At 44.4% G+C, this 23,095-nt stretch overlaps 1 protein-coding gene across 1 annotated transcript in view; it reads right to left on the bottom strand.

Moving 5' to 3' along the window:
* rims1b (regulating synaptic membrane exocytosis 1b) overlaps positions 1-23,095 on the bottom strand; it is a 155,207-nt gene that overhangs the window by 65,592 nt on the left and 66,520 nt on the right. Inside the window, exon 5 of the mRNA XM_056280117.1 lies at positions 13,254-14,158. Within this exon, the coding sequence (XP_056136092.1) occupies positions 13,254-14,158 (905 nt within the window). The remainder of the gene's footprint in view (positions 1-13,253; positions 14,159-23,095) is intronic.

The raw sequence follows: 23,095 nt of genomic DNA, 5'->3' as shown, positions 1-23,095 counted from the left end.
TTCTATTGTATAGGAGCAGTGCGCAGCTGCAGCGCCTGGGGACCAACTCCAGTTCTTCTTTCCATTGCCTTGCTCAGGGGCACAGACAGGCGTAGTAACCCTAACACGCATGCATTTTTAATGGTGGAAGGAAACCGGAGCACCCGGAGGAAACCCATGCAGACACGGGGAGAACACGCAAACTCCACACAGAGAGGACCCGGGACGGCCCGGGGTTCGAACCCAGGAACTTCTTGCTGCGAAGCAACAGCGCTAACCACTGGGACACCGTGCCATCCAGTGTAAAGGCCACCGGTCACTGACACCGGCGCCAGCTGACACAACATATGAAGAATGCTCCTGTTCGTTTCCATATAAAACCTCCACACTGGCAGCATCCAACTTTGCATGTACTTTACATCTCATGACTCTGTTTTTATTTCCATGCGTTGATAACCTAAAAAACTCATACTTCCTATGGGGAAAAATAGGTTTGCTGGTTTAGCAGAGCAGTGCTTAATACAGCACCTTTTATATTTGACAGGCGTCTGCAGCCACTTACTGTGTGCTACAGCAAGCACTTTGCCGCTGTGTTTCTGCAGCAGTGTGTGCTGACCTCAACACAGCAGTGCGTTCATCTGCACATGACGTCACATTTGAGGCTCCATCTGCTTAACCTCACTGACAATTGCTTTTCTCTCACACTGAGAAGAGAACAGGAGTTTATAAATTAATAGAGGAATACAGCTTGTAGTTGGACCTATACATTCACAGGTAGGTTGGCTATCTTAGAGAACTTTTGCTGGTGAGCAAACTCTGAATTAGTCATTAACACTAATCCCTGCACAGGTTCATTATGTTTGGCACCGTGTTAACCAATTTAGCTTAATCTGCTGCAGCACTGCTAAAAGGTGTTTGCGACATGAAAAGAGGAGATTATGGTCCATATCCTGGACTACGTTTGCTGACTCCTGGTCTATTGTTGGATTGTATTACACACTAGCTGGCTTGACACCGGAGGGAATGTGTGTATCAGACAGAGGATGATAAAAATTGAAGGCCAAAATAATTCCCATCTCTTAAAACGAGACAAATTCCCAAAATTGGTTTATGACAAATAATATTTCAGTTCATGTCCACCATCATTCATTTTCAATCAGCCAAGTTCCACACTAGAAACGAATCAAGGCAACAATTTCTAGTTTTCCACTGGGGCTTCATGTTGGAGAGCTTTGGTTGCTCTGGATTTGAAAACTGGTTGTCGTCCCAGGTCTGGTAGGGCACTGGGGTAACAAAGCGGCAGGTTTAACCATCAATCCTGGAGATTCTGGCTGTGTTCTTTTTTGGCATACATTTCCCAGGAGTAATGTCAAAACCTCTAACTCGTTTGTCTGCTGTGCCACCGGAACACAGAGCGTTTGTTCAGCCTCTCTGTGGCGGACCAACCGCAGCTGGGTGACTTAAACCACAGCAACACCTGTGTGATGCTTGGCATTTATGGCAGAGATGTTGCCACAGACACATTTGTGTTCCGTCATTTTACTACAGAGACTTTAATCAGTGGCCTCTAGGCTGAATCATTATTGTGTCTCCTTGTCCTGTGAAAGATAGTAATTTAACAGACATTTATTTAACTGAGAATATTTTAGACTGCCACTTTAAAGTGTGTTTATTTTATTTTATTTTAAATTTTTTTGGATTTGTCCCCCTTTTTCTCCCCAGTTGTACTTGGCCAATTACCCCACTCTTCCGAGCCGTCCCGGTCGCTGCTCCACCTCTTCTGCCGATCCAGGGAGGGCTGCAGACTACAACATGCCTCCTCTGATACATGTGGAGCCGCCAGCTGCTTCTTTTCACCTGACAGTGAGGAGTTTTGCCAGGGGGACGCAGCGCGTGGGGGGAATCACGCTATTCCCCCTCAGTCCCCCTTCCCCCGAACAGGCGCCCCGACTGACCAGAGGCACTAGCACAATGACCAGGACACATGCCTACATCTGGATTCCCACCTGCAGATACGGCCAATTGTGACTGTAGGGACGTGCGACCAAGCCAGAGGCAACATGGGGATTCGCACCGGTGATCCTCGTGTTGGTAGGCAACGGAACAGACCACTATGCTACCCAGATGCCCCCTAAGCTTTGTTGAGATACGAGGTGGCGCATCGCTGAAGTTGCTGATGTAGACAGCTTGTGGGTGTTTCCCCCAGTGTTCTTCACTCCCAGGTAGCAAATCTGCTGTGGCCCGGACCCGTCCCACACCCGACACTTCATCCGGCCCACATACCGTGTGTAATGATGGCAATTGGGCGGTCCGCTCCTGTTTGCCAGATCTGGGCCAGAACCAAGCCATAGCAATGCCCTATGTGCCACATATTTGCCAAAGGTGGCCTGTATTTGTTTTGGGATATTTGGGCCCTATTCACCATTTACCACGGGCCACTTCAAGGTCACATCCAGATTACATGTTGCCGAGAGCACCACATCTTTGCCAAAAAAAAGGCCCACATTTGATTTGGCATACTTGGGCCATATTTGCTATTATACATGTGGGCCACTTCAGGCTCACATCCATTTTGTCAGGGCCAGAAGGCCATCAGTACCACGTCATTGCCTGAGTGGGTCACATCCGGATTCTGTCTGGGCTTCCTCCTATCAGTCATGTATTTTTTGCTGTCTGTGATAGTCCTGTAGCTTAACACTGTATAAAGCTGGGAAGCCACAGATTGTAATGGTGAAAAACAAAATGGACGAGAAGCTTATCAGCATACCACCGAGTGGAAATCGTCATTCGGTGTGTTGTTTCAACATGGCAGGTAAGTAGAACACGCGAATCTTCAGCATTCAGCAAGTTCAGCATGTGACTGAACAACACAGCCTCACTCCCAACTCGTCACGTCGTATATGGACGCCTGGTCAGGACCCCTCTTCGTCACTTTGCAACGCTGTGGATGCCCCCTGCACCTTTCAACGTGGAGGGTAGTTGTGTTATTTGGTCTCGCCCTATATCCGTCAGCAGACAAGGGACTGTGATCACACACAGCACTTTACTTGATTAGCAGCTGAATACGGCTCATAGGCACACCCAACCCCCCCCCCCCCCCCCACACACACACACACACAATTATCACTGTAGATCTGTGACTATGTCATTGCTGATGTTTATTGAGCCACTGCAGACACCGTACTGAGGAACACTCAGTTATACAGGTTACCGGGCGAGGGCCCGCGAAGCGGTAGTGCTGGATGCCGGCCGCACGTATGTCGTCTCATTGCATCCTCGTCGTCTTGGTTAATAAACCAGGTTATGAGTACTAACCCTGCGTCATTCACGAGGACACGAAACAATCACATATTCATGAACTAATTTTATCCTCTTCGAGATTATTCCGACTGTTTCTTTATCGAAGTACAGAGTCTGAATCTTTTCTCTTTTTAATCTGTGCGCATTCGTCGCTAATATGGCGAACACGCTAAGCTAACAGCTACTACCGTTCACTCACCGGAGTATCGAATGTTCGCATCCCTAAGCGCGAAGTAGCAGCTCCTCGGCCAACTCCTGCGGTTCGGGGTTACACTCCTGACGTAACGGACCCCCCTCCTAATAAAACTACGTTCAGTACGGCGTCATAAAAACCATGGTAACCGACCCGGCTTTCTAGACGCTTCGATACGCTCCGCCTCCGCACGCAGGGAGCGCGCGCAACAGGCGGCGTCCTCTCGTCGCGCCTCTTGTTCTTGCTCCGTCGTCGGCGTGGTTCGGTTCAGTCCGCCCGAGTTTTTGGAGCCACGGTTAACGTTCGTGAGCTGAGGTACAACCCCGAACCGCGAGAGTTGGCCGAGGAGCTGCTACTTCGTACGTAGGAGTTTGAACATTTGACGTTCCGGTGAGTTAACGGTTGTAGCTGTTAGCTTAGCGCGTTAACCACATTAGCGATGAATGCGCACAGATAGAGAAAGAGATTCTGTACTTCTATAACAAATAAACCAGTCCTCCACGTTGAAAGCTGACGCTAAATGGGTACCCAGAGCGTTGCAAAGTGACGAAGAGGGGTTCTGACCCATTTTCCCCTCGAGGATGAATTAAGTGTAAACTAGTAATAAGACACGTTAGCCCCTAGCAAAAGGGGCTGACCCTTTAGCCGAGCGGTTAGCGACGTCGCCTTGTGGCGCAGTACACCCCGGATCGAATCCCGCACCGGGCAAGAAGATAACCGGTTACATTGGTGGCAGCGGTGGGATCCGGAAGTGTGCAGATCCTCAGAAGTCTCTTCGGAGCGCGGGAAGAACAAAGGCGAGGGCGCGCTTCCGGGGAGGGTGACGACTGTAAACTACTAATAAGACACGTTAGCCCCTATCTAACGGGTCTGACCCTTTAGACGAGCGGTTAGCGATGTCGCCTTGTGGTGCGGTACACCCCGTATCGAATCCCGCACCGGGCAAAAAAATAACCGGTTACATAATTATTATGATTCTAATTCTGACCAACCGTTCATATATGACGAGTTGGGAGTGAGACTGTCCATCCATAAATTATCCAAACCGCTTATCCTGCTCTCAGGGTCGCGGGGGTGCTGGAGCCTATCCCAGCAGTCAATGGGTGGCAGGCGGGGAGACGCCCTGGACAGGCCACCAGGCCATCACAGGACTGTTGGACTGGAATATCTAATAGCAGCTTTTGCTTTTCATAACAAACATAGGCACAGGCTGCCAGGACATTTTATCTAAAACAGTTAAAGTCAGACTAGAAATAAAATTTAATCAGAGTCATCAACATAAACTATACATCATAATATCAATCACAATATGATAATATCAAAATATACATCAACATAAATGTGGTGGCCTGTCCAGGGTGTCTCCCCGCCTGCCGCTCAATGAGTGCTGGGATAGGCTCCAGCATCCCCGTGACCCTGAGAGCAGGATAAGTGGTTTGGATAATGGATGGATGGATCAACATAAATTCATTCATGACATTGCTAGACAGCAGGGAGGAAGGTATTGGTTTCCCAATCGAGACAAAAGAAAATCCAGCACAGTGAGTAGGTGCACCTGTCCAGATTCATTTAAGCTTCCAACACAACCATCACCCTGCTGTTATCCTATCCAAGCACAGTTTGGGAAGATGCAATGCAACCTCCCGTAAAGGTCACCAGTCCAATCCACTGCAGGGCATGAACAAAACAATCCTTTAGACTCAATTTCATCCAGACTTAGACTCTCTAGATCACCCAATACGTTTTTTTGGTGTTCTATGCAAAAACTCAAACATGAAAAAGATAACACAGGAGGGCCAGGATCAAATTTGCCATGCGTGAGCAAACACACTAATACGCCACACACAGATATGTGAAATAGAAGGAGAATGTGAAGGAAATGTAAATGTGAAATAGTAGGAAAGCATATAAGGAGAAAGAGATTTGAAGGGGAGACGTCAAAGAAACAGAATGAGAAAACAGAGGGGGAGAAACAGAGAACAAGACAAAACATCATTAATAATCAAGGTGCTCCAACTAATGCAACCATGTTGAGAGAAGCTTGGACAGGGGTGGAGACGTAACTGCCTGTCAGTTTATTCAAACCCTCAGTAACCCTGACAGACGGCCCAGTGGAGTGGAGGAACTAACAGTCCCAACATCAGACATGACAGCCTTGAAGCCTCACACGTAAAGCTAGCACACACCGCCACAGAAACACAGCGACAAGTCAAGCGAGCTGAGCCAGGTGCTGCCTGCAGTGCACACCCAACGTGTCAGCTGAAGTCACTGTGTTCCGCACTGCTCTGCAAAACCAGCAAAACCCTTTTCTTCCATAGAAAAAAAACAATAACAATTCTTGACATGATATTTGCAAATTCATATTCAACCAAGTGCCTCAATTTCTGCATGTTGTATCTAAATTGTAATAATATAGCTGATTGAACCTGAGGGGAGTGGGTATATTGGCAGGGATATGGGGGTGGGGGGATCATCTCTACTCATAATAATATTGATTGCACTGCCTGTCAAGTAGACACACATCCGCTCCTGGGTAGACGCCCCCATGTGTGGAAGTTAAATATTGAAATGAATAGGAGCATCCTTCTTGACTCGCTTCAGCAGGTGACAGTGTGCGGTGGCCTTTACAATTCCACTACAGCTTGTCTCTTCCAGGACACAAAACAACAGCATAATGACAATGTGAGATTTCAAAACTACTCTGAAGCATTAAAACAACTTCAATCTGAAGGTCATTGGTTAATTCATTCATTCATTCATTATCCAAGCTGCTTATCCCAATCGGGGTCATGGGGATGCTGGAGCCTATCCCAGCAGTCATTGGGCAACAGGTGTGGCGACACCCTGGACAGGCTGCCAAGCCATCAACAGGGCCCTATTTCAGCAGCTCGGATATACTCTGTATTTCAAAATTCAATACCTCGCCCAGATCGTCAATCTCCTCACTAGATTTGAGGGTTTTGGTTGGTGTTCAGTATTATGTATGTTGATAGTCACATAGCCCACAGTAAATATGTTGTGTTACTCTAGAGATAATTATTCTTCATGATAAGAAACATTGCAATATTTGAGATGACTTAAGATCTGAAACCATGCAAAAATGTGATGTGAACATATAGTGTATCGATACTGCCTAACAATATATTTCCATCATTTTCCTAACTTTTCTGCAATTTCTAAGCTTTAGGATTCGGTTTTCCAAATTCTTTTTCTATACGTCTCCAGATGCTGCAGCTTTGCATAGGAACCCTGACATTTAATTTGTGAGGTCCCAGATGTGTCCCAGAACATATAAAGTTGAATAACACAGAAACAGGAACTGCCGTCCTCGATTCTAAGGATATTGCTGGCTGACTATACTACATGAATCACTACACCATGGGTGGAATTTTAAATGGCACAAGAGACCAGATGGCCATGCAAGGGTTAAAAAAGGTGCGTAGCGTACAACTGCAATCATTTATTAAAATTTCTAAGACTTTAGTATTGTAATTTGTAGGGGTGTCATTAGCCTTCAGATAGGAGATTGAATGGTTTGAATTGTGTGTACACACCTAGTGCTATTATAACTCATGATGTGATACTGGAAAAATTTTTTAACCAATACATTTGGAATAGCAGCTTCCCCTTTTTGGTTGGTGCTGTGGAGGAAAATACATAATGTATACTGTGTATATGGAATCTTTGTTTTGCTTCTGAATATTACAGAAAAAAACAAATTTCTTCTTCCATTTTCATGCATTTTGTCAGGTTCCATTTGATGACTATGATGGAGCCACTGCATTCGTCAATATAAGAAAATGTGCACTGGAAGTTTGTGGTAAGTATACAGCTACTCATGTAGTATGGCTCATGATTTGTGTATGTAAAGATTACCAGTCTCACAATTGCAAAATAAAACTAAATATACATTACTGTTTAATAAATGTTTCAATAAAAGTTCATGTATTTTTTAGATAGAATAATAATAATAATAATTGGTATCTTGTGCAGCTGCATTTTGTAGCATGAACAAAAATGTACAGACTGTACAAAATGGACCGATGATGGAACACTGAACCAACATTTCAGGAGATTTATTCACTTGGCAAAACAAAAAAACACTACAGCCAACAAGGCTATCGAACTAAGCACTGGCAACCGCCAAACTATAGCGCAGAAAATATAGCAAACAGAACTAAGATAGGCTACTTCTGTGACAGGCAGTTACTCACGCACGAAAGCAGATTTCAAGATTCAGCAACAAAACCAAACTAATAGAGGGTGTATATATACTCTATATATGCAAGTATATATATAAAGTATTTATACAACTATACAGGTTTTAGTGTTTTTGACTCATTTTTAACACTAGAACGACAGGGATTTCACTCCCACCTAAAACGACTATGGGGGATCAACATGACCACCGGTTTTTAAACTCTATTTTCTGTCAAGATAAATACCCAATTGAGATATTAATGCGTTGCATATGTTAGTATGCCTGTCAGGAAATGACTTGACACCAAAATTAACATTTTAACAACTATAATACTATTTTTAAACAATTTGAACTTCAGAAAGGCATGGTCGTAATTGAATAGCAAAATTGAAAAAGTGAAAATATGACCTGAAAACAAAACGGAAGCAGGTTCAATAATACATGGCTTTATAAGGATAAGTACCAATTGTGGCTGGCAAAAGACATTGACCTAAAACGTGCTAAATGTGCTGTAAAATGTTCGATATTTCGAATATGGGCGAGGCTGCGCTTGTTAGCCACATGAAGGGGGGAAAAGCACGAGACAGTTGCCGCTACGGCTATCAAGGCTGGATTATGGACCGGGCGTGCCAGGCGAGTGCCTCGGGGCCCCGGACCACGAGGGGGCCCAAAAGGTCAGGGGTATTGTGTTCGCGTATAGTAGCGCTCCCCAATCATACCCTACAAGGGACGTTTGTTCCAACCTTGCGTCCCGATGCAGGGACCAAGCTAGTCTCTATTGATACGGGGGCCCCAAGCTACAATCTCTTCTGATGCAGGGCTCCAAGCTACAAAGTTAAAATTGTGTTGTACTTTGTAGTCGCCATCTGAATCCCATGCAGATTGGCACAGCGTCGACTACCATGTTGGCTATTTGCATTAGTTTTACATTTAACAATGTTTAGTATTGTTTGCGTAGCCTATCTGACGGGACGGGGGGGGGGGGGGGGAACAACGGACGTGCGTGCCCCGGGGCCCCCTGGTGGGTTAATCCGGCCATGACTGCTAGCACCGCAATTCCCATTGGTGAGTTTATGAACGCTGGTGTATCAAATACTCAAGCGACACTACTGCAGTTTCAACGATGAAGAAACAGGCAACTTTGGACATTTCAACAAAAAACGAAGTCCTCAAAGCCGAGATTATGTAGGCATTAAAAATCATGAATTCGCACTACTCATTCAAGTCATCCGAGGACACAAGCCATCTTTTCATAGCCATGTTCCCGGACAGCCAGACTGCAGCAAGATTGGCCAGCGGTGAGAGAAAGTGTGCATATATCTGCACATTTGGGCTTGCTCCGTATTTTAAGAGGCTCTTACTGGCAGAAGTGTCCCAACAAATGGCATATGTAGTGCTATTTGACAAGAGCCTAAACCACCATTTGCAGTCTAAACAAATGGATTTACATGTGAGGCTCCAGGAAGGAGCACAGGTTAAGACTAAATACACTGGCTCAGAATATTTGGGACATTCCACTGCAGTTGATATTGTCAAAAATATAAGCAAAGCGCTGTCTGAGACAGGAGTTCATAACCTCATCCAGCTGTCTATGGACGGGCCAAACGTGAACTGGAAAGTGTCAGAACTAATACAGAAAGAGATGCAGAAGCAGGTGGATAAATCGCTTCTCAGCATTGGATCTTGTGGTTTGCATATCGTGTGCAGCGCTTTCAGAGAGGGATGCAAAGCTACTGGCTGGGACATTGAACATACACTCTTGAGCCTATACTGGCTTTTCCGTGATTGTCCCGCTCATCATGAGGACTTTGTCACCGTCACTGGATGCAGCACCATGATGCTCAAGTTCTACAGACACCATTGGCTTGAAAATGTTGGTGTGTCTGACCGAGCTTTGAAGCTTTGGCCCCACATGACAACCTATGTGGAGATGGTGCGGAAGGGTGATCTACCAGATCCTAAGGTTAAGTCTTTTGAGGCCGTGAAGAACAGTTCCAAGGATCCTCTGTTCATCACAAAAGTGATGATCTCCAACAGCATCGCAAGAGAGATTTATTTAGTGTGAGTTTTATTACTTGTGTTTATATTTGCTGTGAAACTGTTTACAATTTATTTCACACTATTGAGTGACACATATTCCATCTCTAGTTTTAGGGAGAATTGTTTTATTTCATTTCAGATATAAGTATTATGTAGTTATTTTGTTAAAAGTGAATACAAGGAAATACACTCCAAAGATTTGTTTTAGAGAGGCACCACATGTATGAAATGCAGATCTAATTTTACTTGGTGCTACAATAAATAATTTTCAGTGAACAATGAAGTAATTTTTTTGGTAATGGAAACTCACTTAAAGGTTGTGGAGAAGTCATCGAAAAGTCATTGAAAATCATTGGTGAAAGAGTGCATGAACCCTGTATGTAACCATAGTAAACATTCACAGTTAGCTTAAAAGCTAGTTTTTGCTTCATAACCTTTTAATTCTGTGTCTAAAATGTTCAACAACAAAAATAAATAAATAAATAAGGGAATGCTTTTATTTAATTTCTTTGATAAATGATCACGGTAAAAGTGTGATAATCCACAACAAAGTGTGCATTCAAGGATTTTAACACACAATGCAATGGCAAAGAGGTTGCCGCCATTATCTGAACCACTCATCCTGCTCTCAGGGTCATGGGGATGCTGGAGCCTATGCCAGCAGTCACTTGGCGGCAGGCGGGGAGACACTCTGGACAGGCCGCCAGGCCATCACAGGGCCGACATACACACACACATTCATAACTAGGGACAATTTAGTACGGGCGATTCACCTGACCTACATGTCTTTGGACTGTGGGAGGAAACCGGAGCCCCCGGACGAAACCCACGCAGACATGGGGAGCATATGCACACTCCACACAGAGGATGACCCAGGACAACCCACCAAGGTTGGACTAACCCGGGGCTCGAACCCAGGACCTTCTTGCTGTGAGGCGACCGCGCTAACCACTGCGCCACCCTACAGCCCACATTGCATTCAAAGATGCAATAGCTAATTGAAAACAGGTGAAAAGTTACCTTTTGATTTATTCCTCATGTCCGTAAGCTTATGTGACCCCATCTAAGAGTAACAGAACCATTACGAGGAGATGGGGTCACATACAGGGCTACACAACATGAAGACTAATGTCTCCAACCCCGGTAAATATGCCCATTCGTATCATGCAACATCAGTAAGATGGATAAGACAACTAATTAATGGATAAAAGTTGCAGAATTCAGCTCTGTTTTGATTTGCATGGTGCCGATTGGTGGGATGAGATTTTTTTTGTAGCTTTGTTTCTTTTGAAATCACAACATGCAATTCTAATGTTTTAGTTGTAATATATCTTTAGTAATTTAAGTGGGCTGGCAATCTGATTTGTTGACATGCATGAAAGAGTGGTGATCTGTAAGTGAGAGATTTGTTTCAGACTAATTTGGTTTTGGAAACTAAAATGGTTTACAATAGCGGCATTGGTAAAAGCATTTTGAACCAGTTTATCGGAGTGGTCATACAGAAACTTGTTGGGTGCATTATTTTCGTATGAACCGCTGTTTGAAGCTCGGAAATCTGCAAAGCTGAAGCTAAAAACTCTGTGCCATATAGCCTGCATTAGTGAGTGTTGAAAAAGGACGTAGTCTACAGTGGTACTACAATATCTACTTTGTGAGCATGGACAAATATCGGACTGCGTGGTTTTTGTGTGTTGCCTGTTGATTCTGAAGTTGTGAACTGCTCAGCTGCGTTTCACCAAGAGAAGAACGTCATGGAACATTCCTGAACACACACACACACACACACACACACACACACACACCAAACATTGCACACAATGTGTGGAAGCACTCTATGCCTCAACACATTTCTCTTCCATTCCTTCAGCATTATCATCACCTCGCTTTACTTTACCTCCTCCATGTCAAGTAAAAGCCCCTGGGCGACGAGAGCTCCAACTGGAGAAACTGGCCACCCCTGTAAACTCATTCAGCCTAAAGTTGAAATCCTAAAATTGTATTTTCATGGGACTAAATGTGGTGATACATGGTAATTAAAGTGGTGTTTGAGTTCTCTAAATCTGAGAGATCTTCGCAAGAATCCTCCATGTTCATGGTTGACTTCAAGTATTGACTATAGTTGCTTTAACTTTTGGTAAAGGTATTTTTCAGGCTTATTCTGCCATGTCTTCTTGTAGGCACAACAACTAGACATAATTAAACTTGCCATTTACTGTCTTATATCTCACCTATCGTCATGTTTGGATACTATCAATTATTGTTCAAAATATAAGTTTTGAACAATGATTGTGGCAGTGTAGCTAAAAATAAATTATAACCCAGCTAGTTGTTTAAAACAGCTAATCACCCCCAATCTACCCATCTACCCATTACCAGTCGCTCAGTAATAATAATCTGGATTAAAACATCTGGAACAGGCCCCCTCTGTTACCAGTGAAAGAGATAAGCTGATAGAGACTGGCTATCTCTACCTAGCGCCTCCTGTTCAAATCTGAGACTTTATCTTAGCGTAGCCTAGCTTGTTTTAGGTAGCACCATGGGGAGCCGCTAAGCCACAGGTGTGAAGGATTTAGCAAGTGCAACAAAGGGAGAGAAAAATGAACGTGCAGCATACATCCTACACCAGATTCTATCTTAGCTGATGATCCACGGCTGGTTGACTGATACAGCTGGCTGTTTCGACAACGTTATGCAGCGAGCGAGCCACTGACCTAATTCCACAAATCTGCTGGCCTAAATCAAAAGGACTTTTCCAAATAAGTCAGGGTTGTCCTAGCCACAGTACAGAGGTGTAGATGACACATAGATATCACAGCAGAAAGTACTGCAGTGCATGCTAGTTGCTACGTTCATTTTATCACTTATTAGAATAGCAAAATTTGTGGTTGAATACCCTAAATGCCCAAAAAGGCTTTGTACATCCTTTTGGTTCAAGCACCAAGAATACTTGAAATGCAGGTAACAGGAGCAATAATTAATAAAATCTGCAATGAGGAGTCAATTTTTAAGGTTTATTTGAAAATTCAAAACATCACTATGTAAATTAATTTGGCCCATGAGTTCTGATCATTGTTTTGATAAATTTTGATAAAGTTTAAATCATTCCTCGTTACTTTCCAGAGAGCAGCAGGATAATTTTCAACAACTATTTTTAAAAGAAGTCAGTCATTATTAATACAGATGTTAATATTGATATATCATTGAAATAGTCAACCGATTAACCCCTTTTTTTTTTTACTGTCAATCAGTGTATTCGCAGCAGTATTTGAAACAACATCACGGAGTGTTGTAACTGAAAATGAAGCTGACCATGGAAAGGTATGGACAACAAGGACAGACATGTGAACCAAATGAGGGCTACAGCAGCTAAACAAGAACCAGTGAGTAAGAAAACAGAGCTGAGGCCAAAAGGCTAGCTGACAAATAACAGCAAAACATGACAAGTAAAAATTGTCATATGCAATGGAATTGATAAAAGCAAAAACAGTGCAAGGTAATGAAGGTAGAACAAATTGGAGTAAGCACAGCTGCCTGACTGACCTTTCTCGCTGACACTCTCCATGTCAACGTCCTCACAGCTGGTGTACTCCGGCGTGGAGCCACCCTCCTCCTCTGAGCTGCTGATGGACATCTGCCTCTTGTTTACAGCACGCTTGCTCTTGTAGGGCCGTGGAGGGGGCGGCCGCAAAGACTCCGACTGGTCCGAGCTCTGTGAATCCTTTCTCAGCAGGCCCTCCCTTCCTTTATCTCTCGCTGTCCCGGTCATGCTGGTCTCTAGCCGGCCCTTATTCGGACCCCAGTCTGGAGGATCTGGACCTCCAGGGCGAGACCCTAATCTTGGTCCACTTCCGACTGATGGAGTTCCCCCGCCACCTCCCACTGTCCTGTCTACAGAGTAAGTTCGGTGATTATCCAAGACAGTCTTACGATCTACCTCCCCACTGCCCCCCCTCCTGCCTAGACGGTTTTCAGGCACTTCCCCTGCATTGCTTCCTCCACCTTCATTGGGCCCCAGCCCAACCTCGTTGATTGCCAGGTCACTATGGCGTCGTTCGTGGCGGACCTTGGACACCTTAGCATGCATGCGCATTTCTTGCTCCTCTTTCTGTGGCTTGACTGGGTAGCGCGCCAGGTTGGGGTCACTACGGTAACGCGTCTGAAATTCTTCTTCACGGCGCTGGCGCTCCCTCTGCTCCCGTTCGCGTTCCTCCTCCTCTGGTCGTCTCCGGTGCTTTTCTGACCGTATCATGTCTTCATCCCCATCCTCGTAGTCCTGGGAACGGATCTTCTCCAGCCTTCGGCTGTCACCTCCTCTTCTCTCTCCTCCTCTTTCCCCAGTGCCATCCAGGGAAGACTGAGATGGCACCTTCCCCGGCGGCCTCCGGCCACTTCCGCGTCCCATGCTTGCTTTACCATTTTGCTCATGCAGAGACACAGGTCTTCTCCTGGAAAAGACAAGAACTGGATCAGGATAACTAACCACCAGACTTTTATTACAGTTATTACAAGCACAAATGTATGCCTTGTGTGTGTCATTTCCATAAGACCATGGTGATGGAAAATCAGCAAACAGCAGACATTATGAAACAAATGACATATAAAATGGTATGGATAATGACTGGGGATGTCCTATACAGAGTCCCTACCTTTGTTATGTAAAGTTATCTTAGTTAAACAAATATGATACCAACTTTTTTTAACCTGTGCTGTTAGCAGGCTTGGCATACAACACAGAGAATTTGCATGCCAGTTGTGTCCCAGACAGAGTTAATCTGCAAGTGGAGTTCAGATTCTCCACCTGCAAAGGCAATTTTTATTAATTATCAGGACCAGCTTATAATAACTCTGTCCTTTGGATGATCTGTGGGATGACAAGAGCACAGGACTTTTTTTTATACATTTATAGCTGCCACTGGTCTCTTCTTCTGCATGTTTGGTCAGCTAAACAACCAGTCAGCATTGCCTCTCCAAGAGGATGACAGTCACCACAAGTGTAACAAGGAAATTTAGAAATGAAAAGTTATGACATATATATCTGATAAAACAGACAGGGAAACAAATGCTGACCTTCTACACCTGCTTAGACAAGACACTGTCAAGAATCCCCAAGGAGGATAAGATTATTGTCTTCAACACCAGGGTCGGCTGTGATCAACACCTCTGGAAGGGCATTATAGGAAAGGAAAACATCGGGAACATCAACTCCAATGGATTTCTGATTCTTAGCAAATGTGCTCAGTACAACCTTACCATCACTAACACACTGTTTCACCAGAAAAACAAATGTAAGGCATCTTGGAGACACCCCAGCTCCAAACAGTCATTGTATGAACCAGGGACCGCAGTGATGAAAAAAACAGGAATGGTTTGATGAGAATGACACAGAGATAGAACAGCTCATCTCCAAGAAAAGGAAAGCCTTTCATGCCTGGCAAAATGATGTAACCTGCAAGGCTAAAAGAGTGGCTCACTCCAGAGCCAAGGTGGACATCCAGAGATGGGTGAGGGAGCATAGGAACTCTTGGTATACAGAAAAGGTTCTGGAAATCCAGTGACTGGCAGACTTGGGTGACACCAGAGGCTTTTTCAGCGCTACTAAGGCTGTCTATGATCCAAGCAACCACGGATTACGCCCCCTGCGCTCAAACAATGGGCAGGAGCTGCTGAAGGACAACAAGTCCATTAATGCCTGATGGAAGGAGTACTTTAGGAACTCCTCAATTGCAACAGCATAGCTGAACCAGACATTGCCAGCCACATTCCCAGGGTCCCATCAGAGGAGACACTGGGGAACCTCCCACTATGACAGAGGTTCAAGGTGCCATCAGGAGCCTTAAGAACAATGCCACCGGTCCATATGGGATGCCAGCTGAGATCTTAAAGGAAGGTTGACCAGAGCTCCTGTACCACAATCATGCCCTCTTCAAAGTCTGGGAAAAAACAGAACTTCCCTCAGAGCTCAGGGATGCTCTAATGGCGGCCATATTCAAGAAAGGGGACAAGGCGGAATGTGGAAACTACAGGGGCATCTCACTCCTGTCAACAACAGGCAAAACCCTCGCTCACATCCTCACAAACCGACTGCTACCACTGGCTGAGGAAGTATTCCCAGAATCTCAGTGTGGCTTCCACCCATCCAGAGGTACAGCAGACATGATATTTACAGCACGCCAACTCCAGGAAAAATGCCGTGAACAAAGGCAGCCTTTGTAATGGCTTTCATAGACCTGACAAAGGCCTTTGACTCAGTAGACCACCAGGTTCTGTGGAGCATACTATCAAGATATGGCTGCCCTGACAAATACATCAGAATATTGAGGCTTCTACATGACAGCATGTCAGTCACAGTGCTCAACAACAGCAGCTCTAAGTCAGAGCTCTTCACTATGGAAACAGGGGTCAAAGAGGGATGCATCATCGCACCCACACTGTTTTCTATCGTTATTGCTGCCATACTCCACCTCATTGCCATGGGAGATCCCAATCCTATACAGAACTGATGGCAGGCTGTTCAAACTGAATAGATTCAAGGCCAAGAGCAAAGTTTGCATCACCACCATCATGGAGCTTCAGTATGCAGATGACAATGCCATCACAGTACACGCTGCAGAAGACCCCCAGGACATTCTGAATGCCTTTGCTAAGGTATACAGAGCCCTAGGTCTAGCATTAAACATCAAGAAAACCCAGGTCCTATATCAACCTCCACCCCACCAGCCATCTACCCAACCAACCTTAAAAGTGGACAACAAAATTCTTGAAAACGTTGATCACTTCCCATACCTCGGCAGCCTCCTCTGTTCAAAAGCTTACATCGACTCTTGAGGTCAACAGTCGCCTCAGTTGTGCCAATGGTGCTTATGCCAGACTCAGGAAAAGGGTCTCTTGAAGACCGAGACCTAAAGGCCCAAATAAACTCCTGGTATATAGAGCTGTAGTTCTCCCCTCCCTGCTGTATGGAGCAAAGTCATGGACCACCTATAGCAGGCACCTAAGAGCCCTGGAACAGTACCAACAAAGATCCTTACAAAAGATCCTGAGGATCAGCAGACAGCTTGAAGGACAGATGCACCAACATTGGCATTGTGGAAGAAGCCAAAATGACTAGCGTCACCACCACAATAATGCAGCACCAACTCCAATGAACAGGCCATGTCATCTGCATGTCAAACACACATCTCCCCAAACAGATCCTGTACTCCCAGCTGAAGGAAGATAGCGAGCTCCCAGCAGGGGAAGAAAAAATGGTTCAAGGAAAATATCGAGACCAGTCTGAAGAAATTCAACATCACATCGAGAAACTGGGAACACGTTGCACTGGAAAGGAGCTCCTGGAAGAAATCCATGCAGGAAGAGGCTACACGTCATGAAATGGAACATCACTGTGCCACAGAGAGAAAATGTCAGCACTGCCAGAAGAGATAGAAAAAGGCTCAAGCACCACCACCAACCACCACCACTTTCCCCTGTCCACACTGGACCAAAGTATGTGGATCATGGATCAGCCTCTACAGACATCTGAAGACCCACAAGTAGACAACCCAACATAGAAGACAGTCATACTTGCTTCGAGTGTCCGCCGATGATGATGGTTGTTGCAGATCAGCTGTCTTATTGTTTTTTATCCAGTAGTGCATATAGTGCGTGATCGTGTATTTTGTATGTGGCTGTATTGGCACCCATATGAGAAAAATGTGTGTGTGTGTGTGTGGGGGGGGGGTGCAGTTGTTACTGAAGGCCCTGACTGAAACCCCACGGTAAGCTTCTGCATATATATATATATATATATATATATATATATATATAATATATATCAACACGGATACAGGAAAAAAGATTTTAATACATTGCAGTACAGGCCTGTTTTGTGCATCTCGCACTCATCAGCTGCTAATGATTTTTTCACAAAGAATCATAGAGTTTACGTTGTCCAGCATCACGCCCCTAATTTCGGTTAGACAGCGACCAATCAGATGGGGAAACATTCAAATTATAACAACCAATGGGGTAGGCACTTATGATGCCCAGCAACCAATGGAGGGGTAGAAAACATTACAACCAATGGGACTGGGGTTTGATTTGAAAAGCATTTAGGGGCTAAGGCACTGTTGAAATGGCGTACATTAGAAATATAACAAGATACTTTATGTGAATTATGAAAGGTAGGCATACTGTGTGTGCAAGAGACCAGGTGGAAGGGGAGTAAGGCCAGGAGTATCGGAGGTGGCTTCAAACTCTTCTACCATGGTGTGAATGGGAGGAGTAAAGGGGTAGGGGTAATTCTGAAGGAAGAGTATGTCAAGAGCGTGCTGGAGGTGAAGAGAGTGTCAGACAGAGTGATGAGTATGAAGCTGGAAATTGAAGGTTTATTGCTGAATGTTATCAGCGCATATGCCCCGCAAGTTGGGTGTGAGATGGATGAAAAAGAAGAATTCTGGAATGAGTTGGACGACATGGTGGAGAGGGTACCCAAGGAGGAGAGAGTGGTGATTGGAGCCGACTTCAATGGACATGTTGGTGAAGGGAACAGAGGTGATGAGGAGGTGATGGGAAGGTATGGAGTCAAGAAGAGAAATGTGGAAGGACAGATGGTGGTGGATTTTGCGAAAAGGATGGAAATGGCTGTGGTGAATACATATTTCAAGAAGAGGGAGGAACACAGGGTGACATACAAGAGTGGAGGAAAGTGCACACAGGTGGACTATATCTTATGTAGAAGGCGCCATCTAAAAGGGATTGGAGACTGCAAGGTGGTGACAGGGGAGAACGTAGCTAGGCAGCATCGGATGGTGGTCTGTAGGATGACTTTAGAGACCAAGAAGAGGAAGCGAGTGAAGACACAGCCGAAGATCAAATGGTGGAAGTTGAAGAAGGAAGACTGTTGTGTGGAGTTCAGGCAGGAGTTAAGACAGGCACTGGGTGGTAGTGAAGAGTTGCCAGATGGCTGGAAAACCACTGCAGAAATAGTGAGGGAGACAGCTAGGAAGGTACTTGGTATGTCATCAGGACAGAGGAAGGAAGACAAGGAGACTTGGTGGTGGAATGAGGAAGTACAGCAAATTATACAGAGGAAAAGGTTGGCAAAGAAGAAGTGGGATAGTAAGAGAGATGAAGAAAGTAGACAGGAGTACAAGGAGATGCAGCGTAAAGCAAAGAGAGAGGTGGCAAAGGCAAAGGAAAAGGCGTATGGTGAGTTGTATGACAGATTAGACACTAAGGAAGGAGAAAAGGACTTGTACCGATTGGCTAGACAGAGGGACCAAGCTGCAAAGGATGTGCAGCAAGTTAGGGCGATCAAGGATAGAGATGGAAATGTGCTGACAAGCGAGGAGAGTGTGCTAAGAAGGTGGAAGGAGTACTTTGAGGGGCTGATGAATGAAGAAAATGAGAGAGAGAGAAGGTTGGATGATGTAGGGATAGTGAATCAGGAAGTTCAGCGGATTAGCAAGGAGGAAGTGAGGGCAGCTATGAAGAGGATGAAGAGTGGAAAGGCAGTTGGTCCTGATGACATACCTGTGGAGGCATGGAGATGTTTAGGAGAGATGGCAGTGGAGTTTTTAACTAGATTGTTTAACACAATCCTGGAAAGTGAGAGGATGCCTGAGGAGTGGAGAAGAAGCATACTGGTACCGATTTTCAAGAACAAGGGCAATGTGCAGAACTGTAACAACTACAGAGGTATAAAGTTGATCAGCCACAGCATGAAGATTTGGGAAAGAGTAATAGAAGCTAGGTTAAGAGGAGAGGTGACGATCAGCGAGCAGCAGTATGGTTTCATGCCACGAAAGAGCACCACAGATGCGATGTTTGCTTTGAGAATGTTGATTGAGAAGTATAGAGAAGGCCAGAAAGAGTTGCATTGTGTCTTTGTAGATTTAGAGAAAGCTTATGACAGAGTGCCGAGAAAGGAGGTGTGGTATTGTATGAGGAAGTCAGGAGTTGCAGAGAAGTATGTAGGAGTGGTGCAGGATACGTATGAGGGAAGTGTGACAATGGTGAGGTGTGCGGTTGGAATGACAGATGGGTTCAAGGTGGAGGTGGGATTACATCAAGGATCGGCTCTTAGCCCTTTCTTGTTTGCAATGGTGATGGACAGGTTGACGGACAAGATCAGGCAGGAGTCTCTATGGACGATGATGTTCGCGGATGACATTGTGATCTGTAGCGAGAGTAGGGTGCAGGTCGAGGAGAGCCTGGAGAGGTGGAGGTATGCACTGGAGAGAAGAGGAATGAAAGTCAGAAGGAGCAAGACGGAATACCTATGCGTGAATGAGAAGGAGGACAGTGGAATGGTCAGGATGCAAGGAGTGGAGGTGACAAAGGCATTTGAGTTTAAATACTTGGGGTCAACTGTCCAAAGTAACGGGGAGTGCAGAAGAGAGGTGAAAAAGAGAGTGCAGGCAGGTTGGAGTGGGTGGAGAAGAGTGTCAGGAGTGATTTGCGACAGAAGGGTATCAGCAAGAGTTAAAGGGAAAGTTTACAAGATGGTTGTGAGACCAGCTATGTTATATGGTTTGGAGACAGTGGCACTGACGAAAAGACAGAAGGCGGAGCTGGAGGTGGCAGAGTTGAAGATGCTAAGATTTTCACTGGGAGTAACGAAGAAGGACAGGATTAGGAACGATTATATTAGAGGGATCGCTCAGGTTGGACGGTTTGGAGACAAAGCAAGAGAGGCAAGATTGAGATGGCTTGGACATGTGTGGAGGAGAGATGCTGAGTATATTGGGAGAAGGATGCTGAATATGGAGCTGCCAGGGAAGAGGAGAAGAGGAAGGCCAAAGAGGAGGTTTATGGATGTAGTGAGGGAAGACATGCAGGTGGCTGGTGTGACAGAGGAAGACGCAGAAGACAGGAAGAAATGGAAAGGGATGATCCGCTGTGGCGACCCCTAACGGGAGCAGCCGAAAGTAGTAGTAGTACTTTATGTGAATTATATATTGGAGTGGTGTTAGAGCACAGTTGGAAGGACAGGCAGTTAAAATATTTAAAAAACAGTTTTTACAAAATATTTAAAAAAAAAACTAATAAATGTCATATGTGTATCATCTAATGGGGGGAGAATAATAAAGACGTTTTACTTATAGTTACAAAGGAGATTTTTTTTTCGGTGTCTACAACTGGTGGCCAATTCGTTTCTATTATTCAAGGTGGACATATCAGGTCTGCAAATAATAAAATACTTTTCTGCCAAGCACAGGTTACATATTTTACCCCTAACTGAATATGCACTACTCTTTGCAAGGATTTTCCATGAGACAGAATTACTGATATTCTTGTCCACCAATGACCAAATGTGGCGGCTTAAGGCTATTGCATTTTTTGCAGCTCATTTCTGAAGCGACTCATATGGGCGTTAAACCTCATTTTAAAAGGGCCCTCTGTTAATCCCACATAAGTGTCCACATTGTAGTTATCTTCTCTTGTCGCTTGTCGCTTCTCTTGTCGATGACTGGCATTTTCCTTCTAGAGGACACAATGTCGTAACACGGCATTTGCAGTTGGAGGTGCTTGGTTGCAACGAGGGGGTCTGTGCCTTGACCATGATGCTTGTGTTGTGGGATGAAATAACCTGCTGAACATTTGGCATGCAGCTGTAGCTCATTTTGACAGTGTTTCTGTTGAATATTTTCCTCAATTGGTGGTCTGGGGTAAAGCACTCATCCAAAAGCTTGAAAATTTGCTTTCCAATATTGGAGGCCACGGTGTCACTGTAGGGAGGATTGTACCAGATGTTGTTCCGCCTTCTGCTGCGCTTTTTTTTGTTGTTGTTGCTGGCTGTCGCTAATTGGTGGTGGATTGTACTTAAGTCTGAAATCATATCCACATGTTTGTAAGGCTTCCTGGTATGGGGGTCTGCTTCGTTAAAGATGGCTTCGCTGGATGATAAACATGAGAACAGCCTGATTGATACAAACACTGACGTCTCCTGTCGCTCCACTTTTATCTATTTAAAACAGAGATTATATTCTGTTTCCACGGGTACCAGTCAGTACCTGTGTATGTGTGTGTATATATACATATATATATACATATATACATATATATATACATATATATATATATATATATATATATATACATATATATATATATATATATATATATATATATATATATATACATATATATGTTTGTATGTATGTATGTAAGAAAAAAAAACTTTTAATACTGTAACGTGCTCGGATAAGTAGGCATGTTAGCTCTTTGCTAACGGGTCAGACCCTTTAGTCCACTGGTTAACGTTGTCGCCCGCGGTGTGGGAAATCTGAGTTCACATCCCAGCTGTGACCGTCCGGCCGAGCTGCCCCCCGAATTCGCTACAATACATAATATCACAACATCACAATCGGCCTCCCCCAACTGCAACTGCCGTGTGAATGACTCATGCCCCGTCGAAGGAAAATGCCAGACAAACGGTATCTACCAAGCTACGGTGATGAGAAACGACAACAGCAAAATAGAGACATACGTCGGTCTAACAGAGGGAACATTCAAAAAGAGGTTTAATGCACACACGTGTAGCTTCAGAAACAACTGTTCAAAGAATGTAACATCTTTAAGCCGTTATATTTGGTCATTGGTGGACAGAAACATTAATTATTCAACCACCTGGAGAATCCTCTCAAAGAACAAAACATATTCAACCAGTAGTAAAATATGCAGTCTATGTCTAACTGAGAAATATTTTATCATTTGCAAACCAGAAATGTCCACATTGAGCAACAGGAATGAACTAGACAGCAGTTGCAGACATAGATACACGCACTTGTTTTGTAATTATAAATAAATCATGCCAATAGAAAAATACCACCCCCCCATTGGACCGTTAGCGATCACGTATTTTTGAATGTCGCACCTCTCCCTTCCCCATTGGACATTGTGCACGTGATGTGCATGACGAGGCAGTAGATGGTATGTCCTTTCCTTGAGTAGCTTTATTGACAGCTGATGATTGCTTATGGCATGAAACAGGCTTGTACTGTCTTATAAAGAATTTACTTGACTCACTGGATTATTTTGCTTATTTGTTGAGCACTTTCCCTACCGTTGAGTGTTTCTTTTAACAAAGTTATATATATATATATATATATATATATATATATATATATATATATACATATATACACACACACGATAAAACATGATATCTACCTAGCTGACTAGAAAAAATAAAAACAATGGTATTGAATCAAAAACCTCGCATGACTTAACTTGTGCCGTAGCTTCTGTACTGGCCAGACTAGGACAGACAGAGCGTCACTGTTTTTATTTTTATTTTTTTAGCATAGGGATTAACAACCAATACAACATGCAAATTGCTCTCCACATCTGAGTTTTCCTATGCATCTAAAACCATGAATATTGAACAAAAGGTTGTT

Source organism: Lampris incognitus, chromosome 5 (assembly GCF_029633865.1).
Source record: "Lampris incognitus isolate fLamInc1 chromosome 5, fLamInc1.hap2, whole genome shotgun sequence".
NCBI classification, from domain to species: Eukaryota; Metazoa; Chordata; class Actinopteri; order Lampriformes; family Lampridae; genus Lampris; species Lampris incognitus.
Note: the sequence above shows the minus strand (reverse complement) of the source record. Positions and strands in the feature narration are given on the sequence as shown.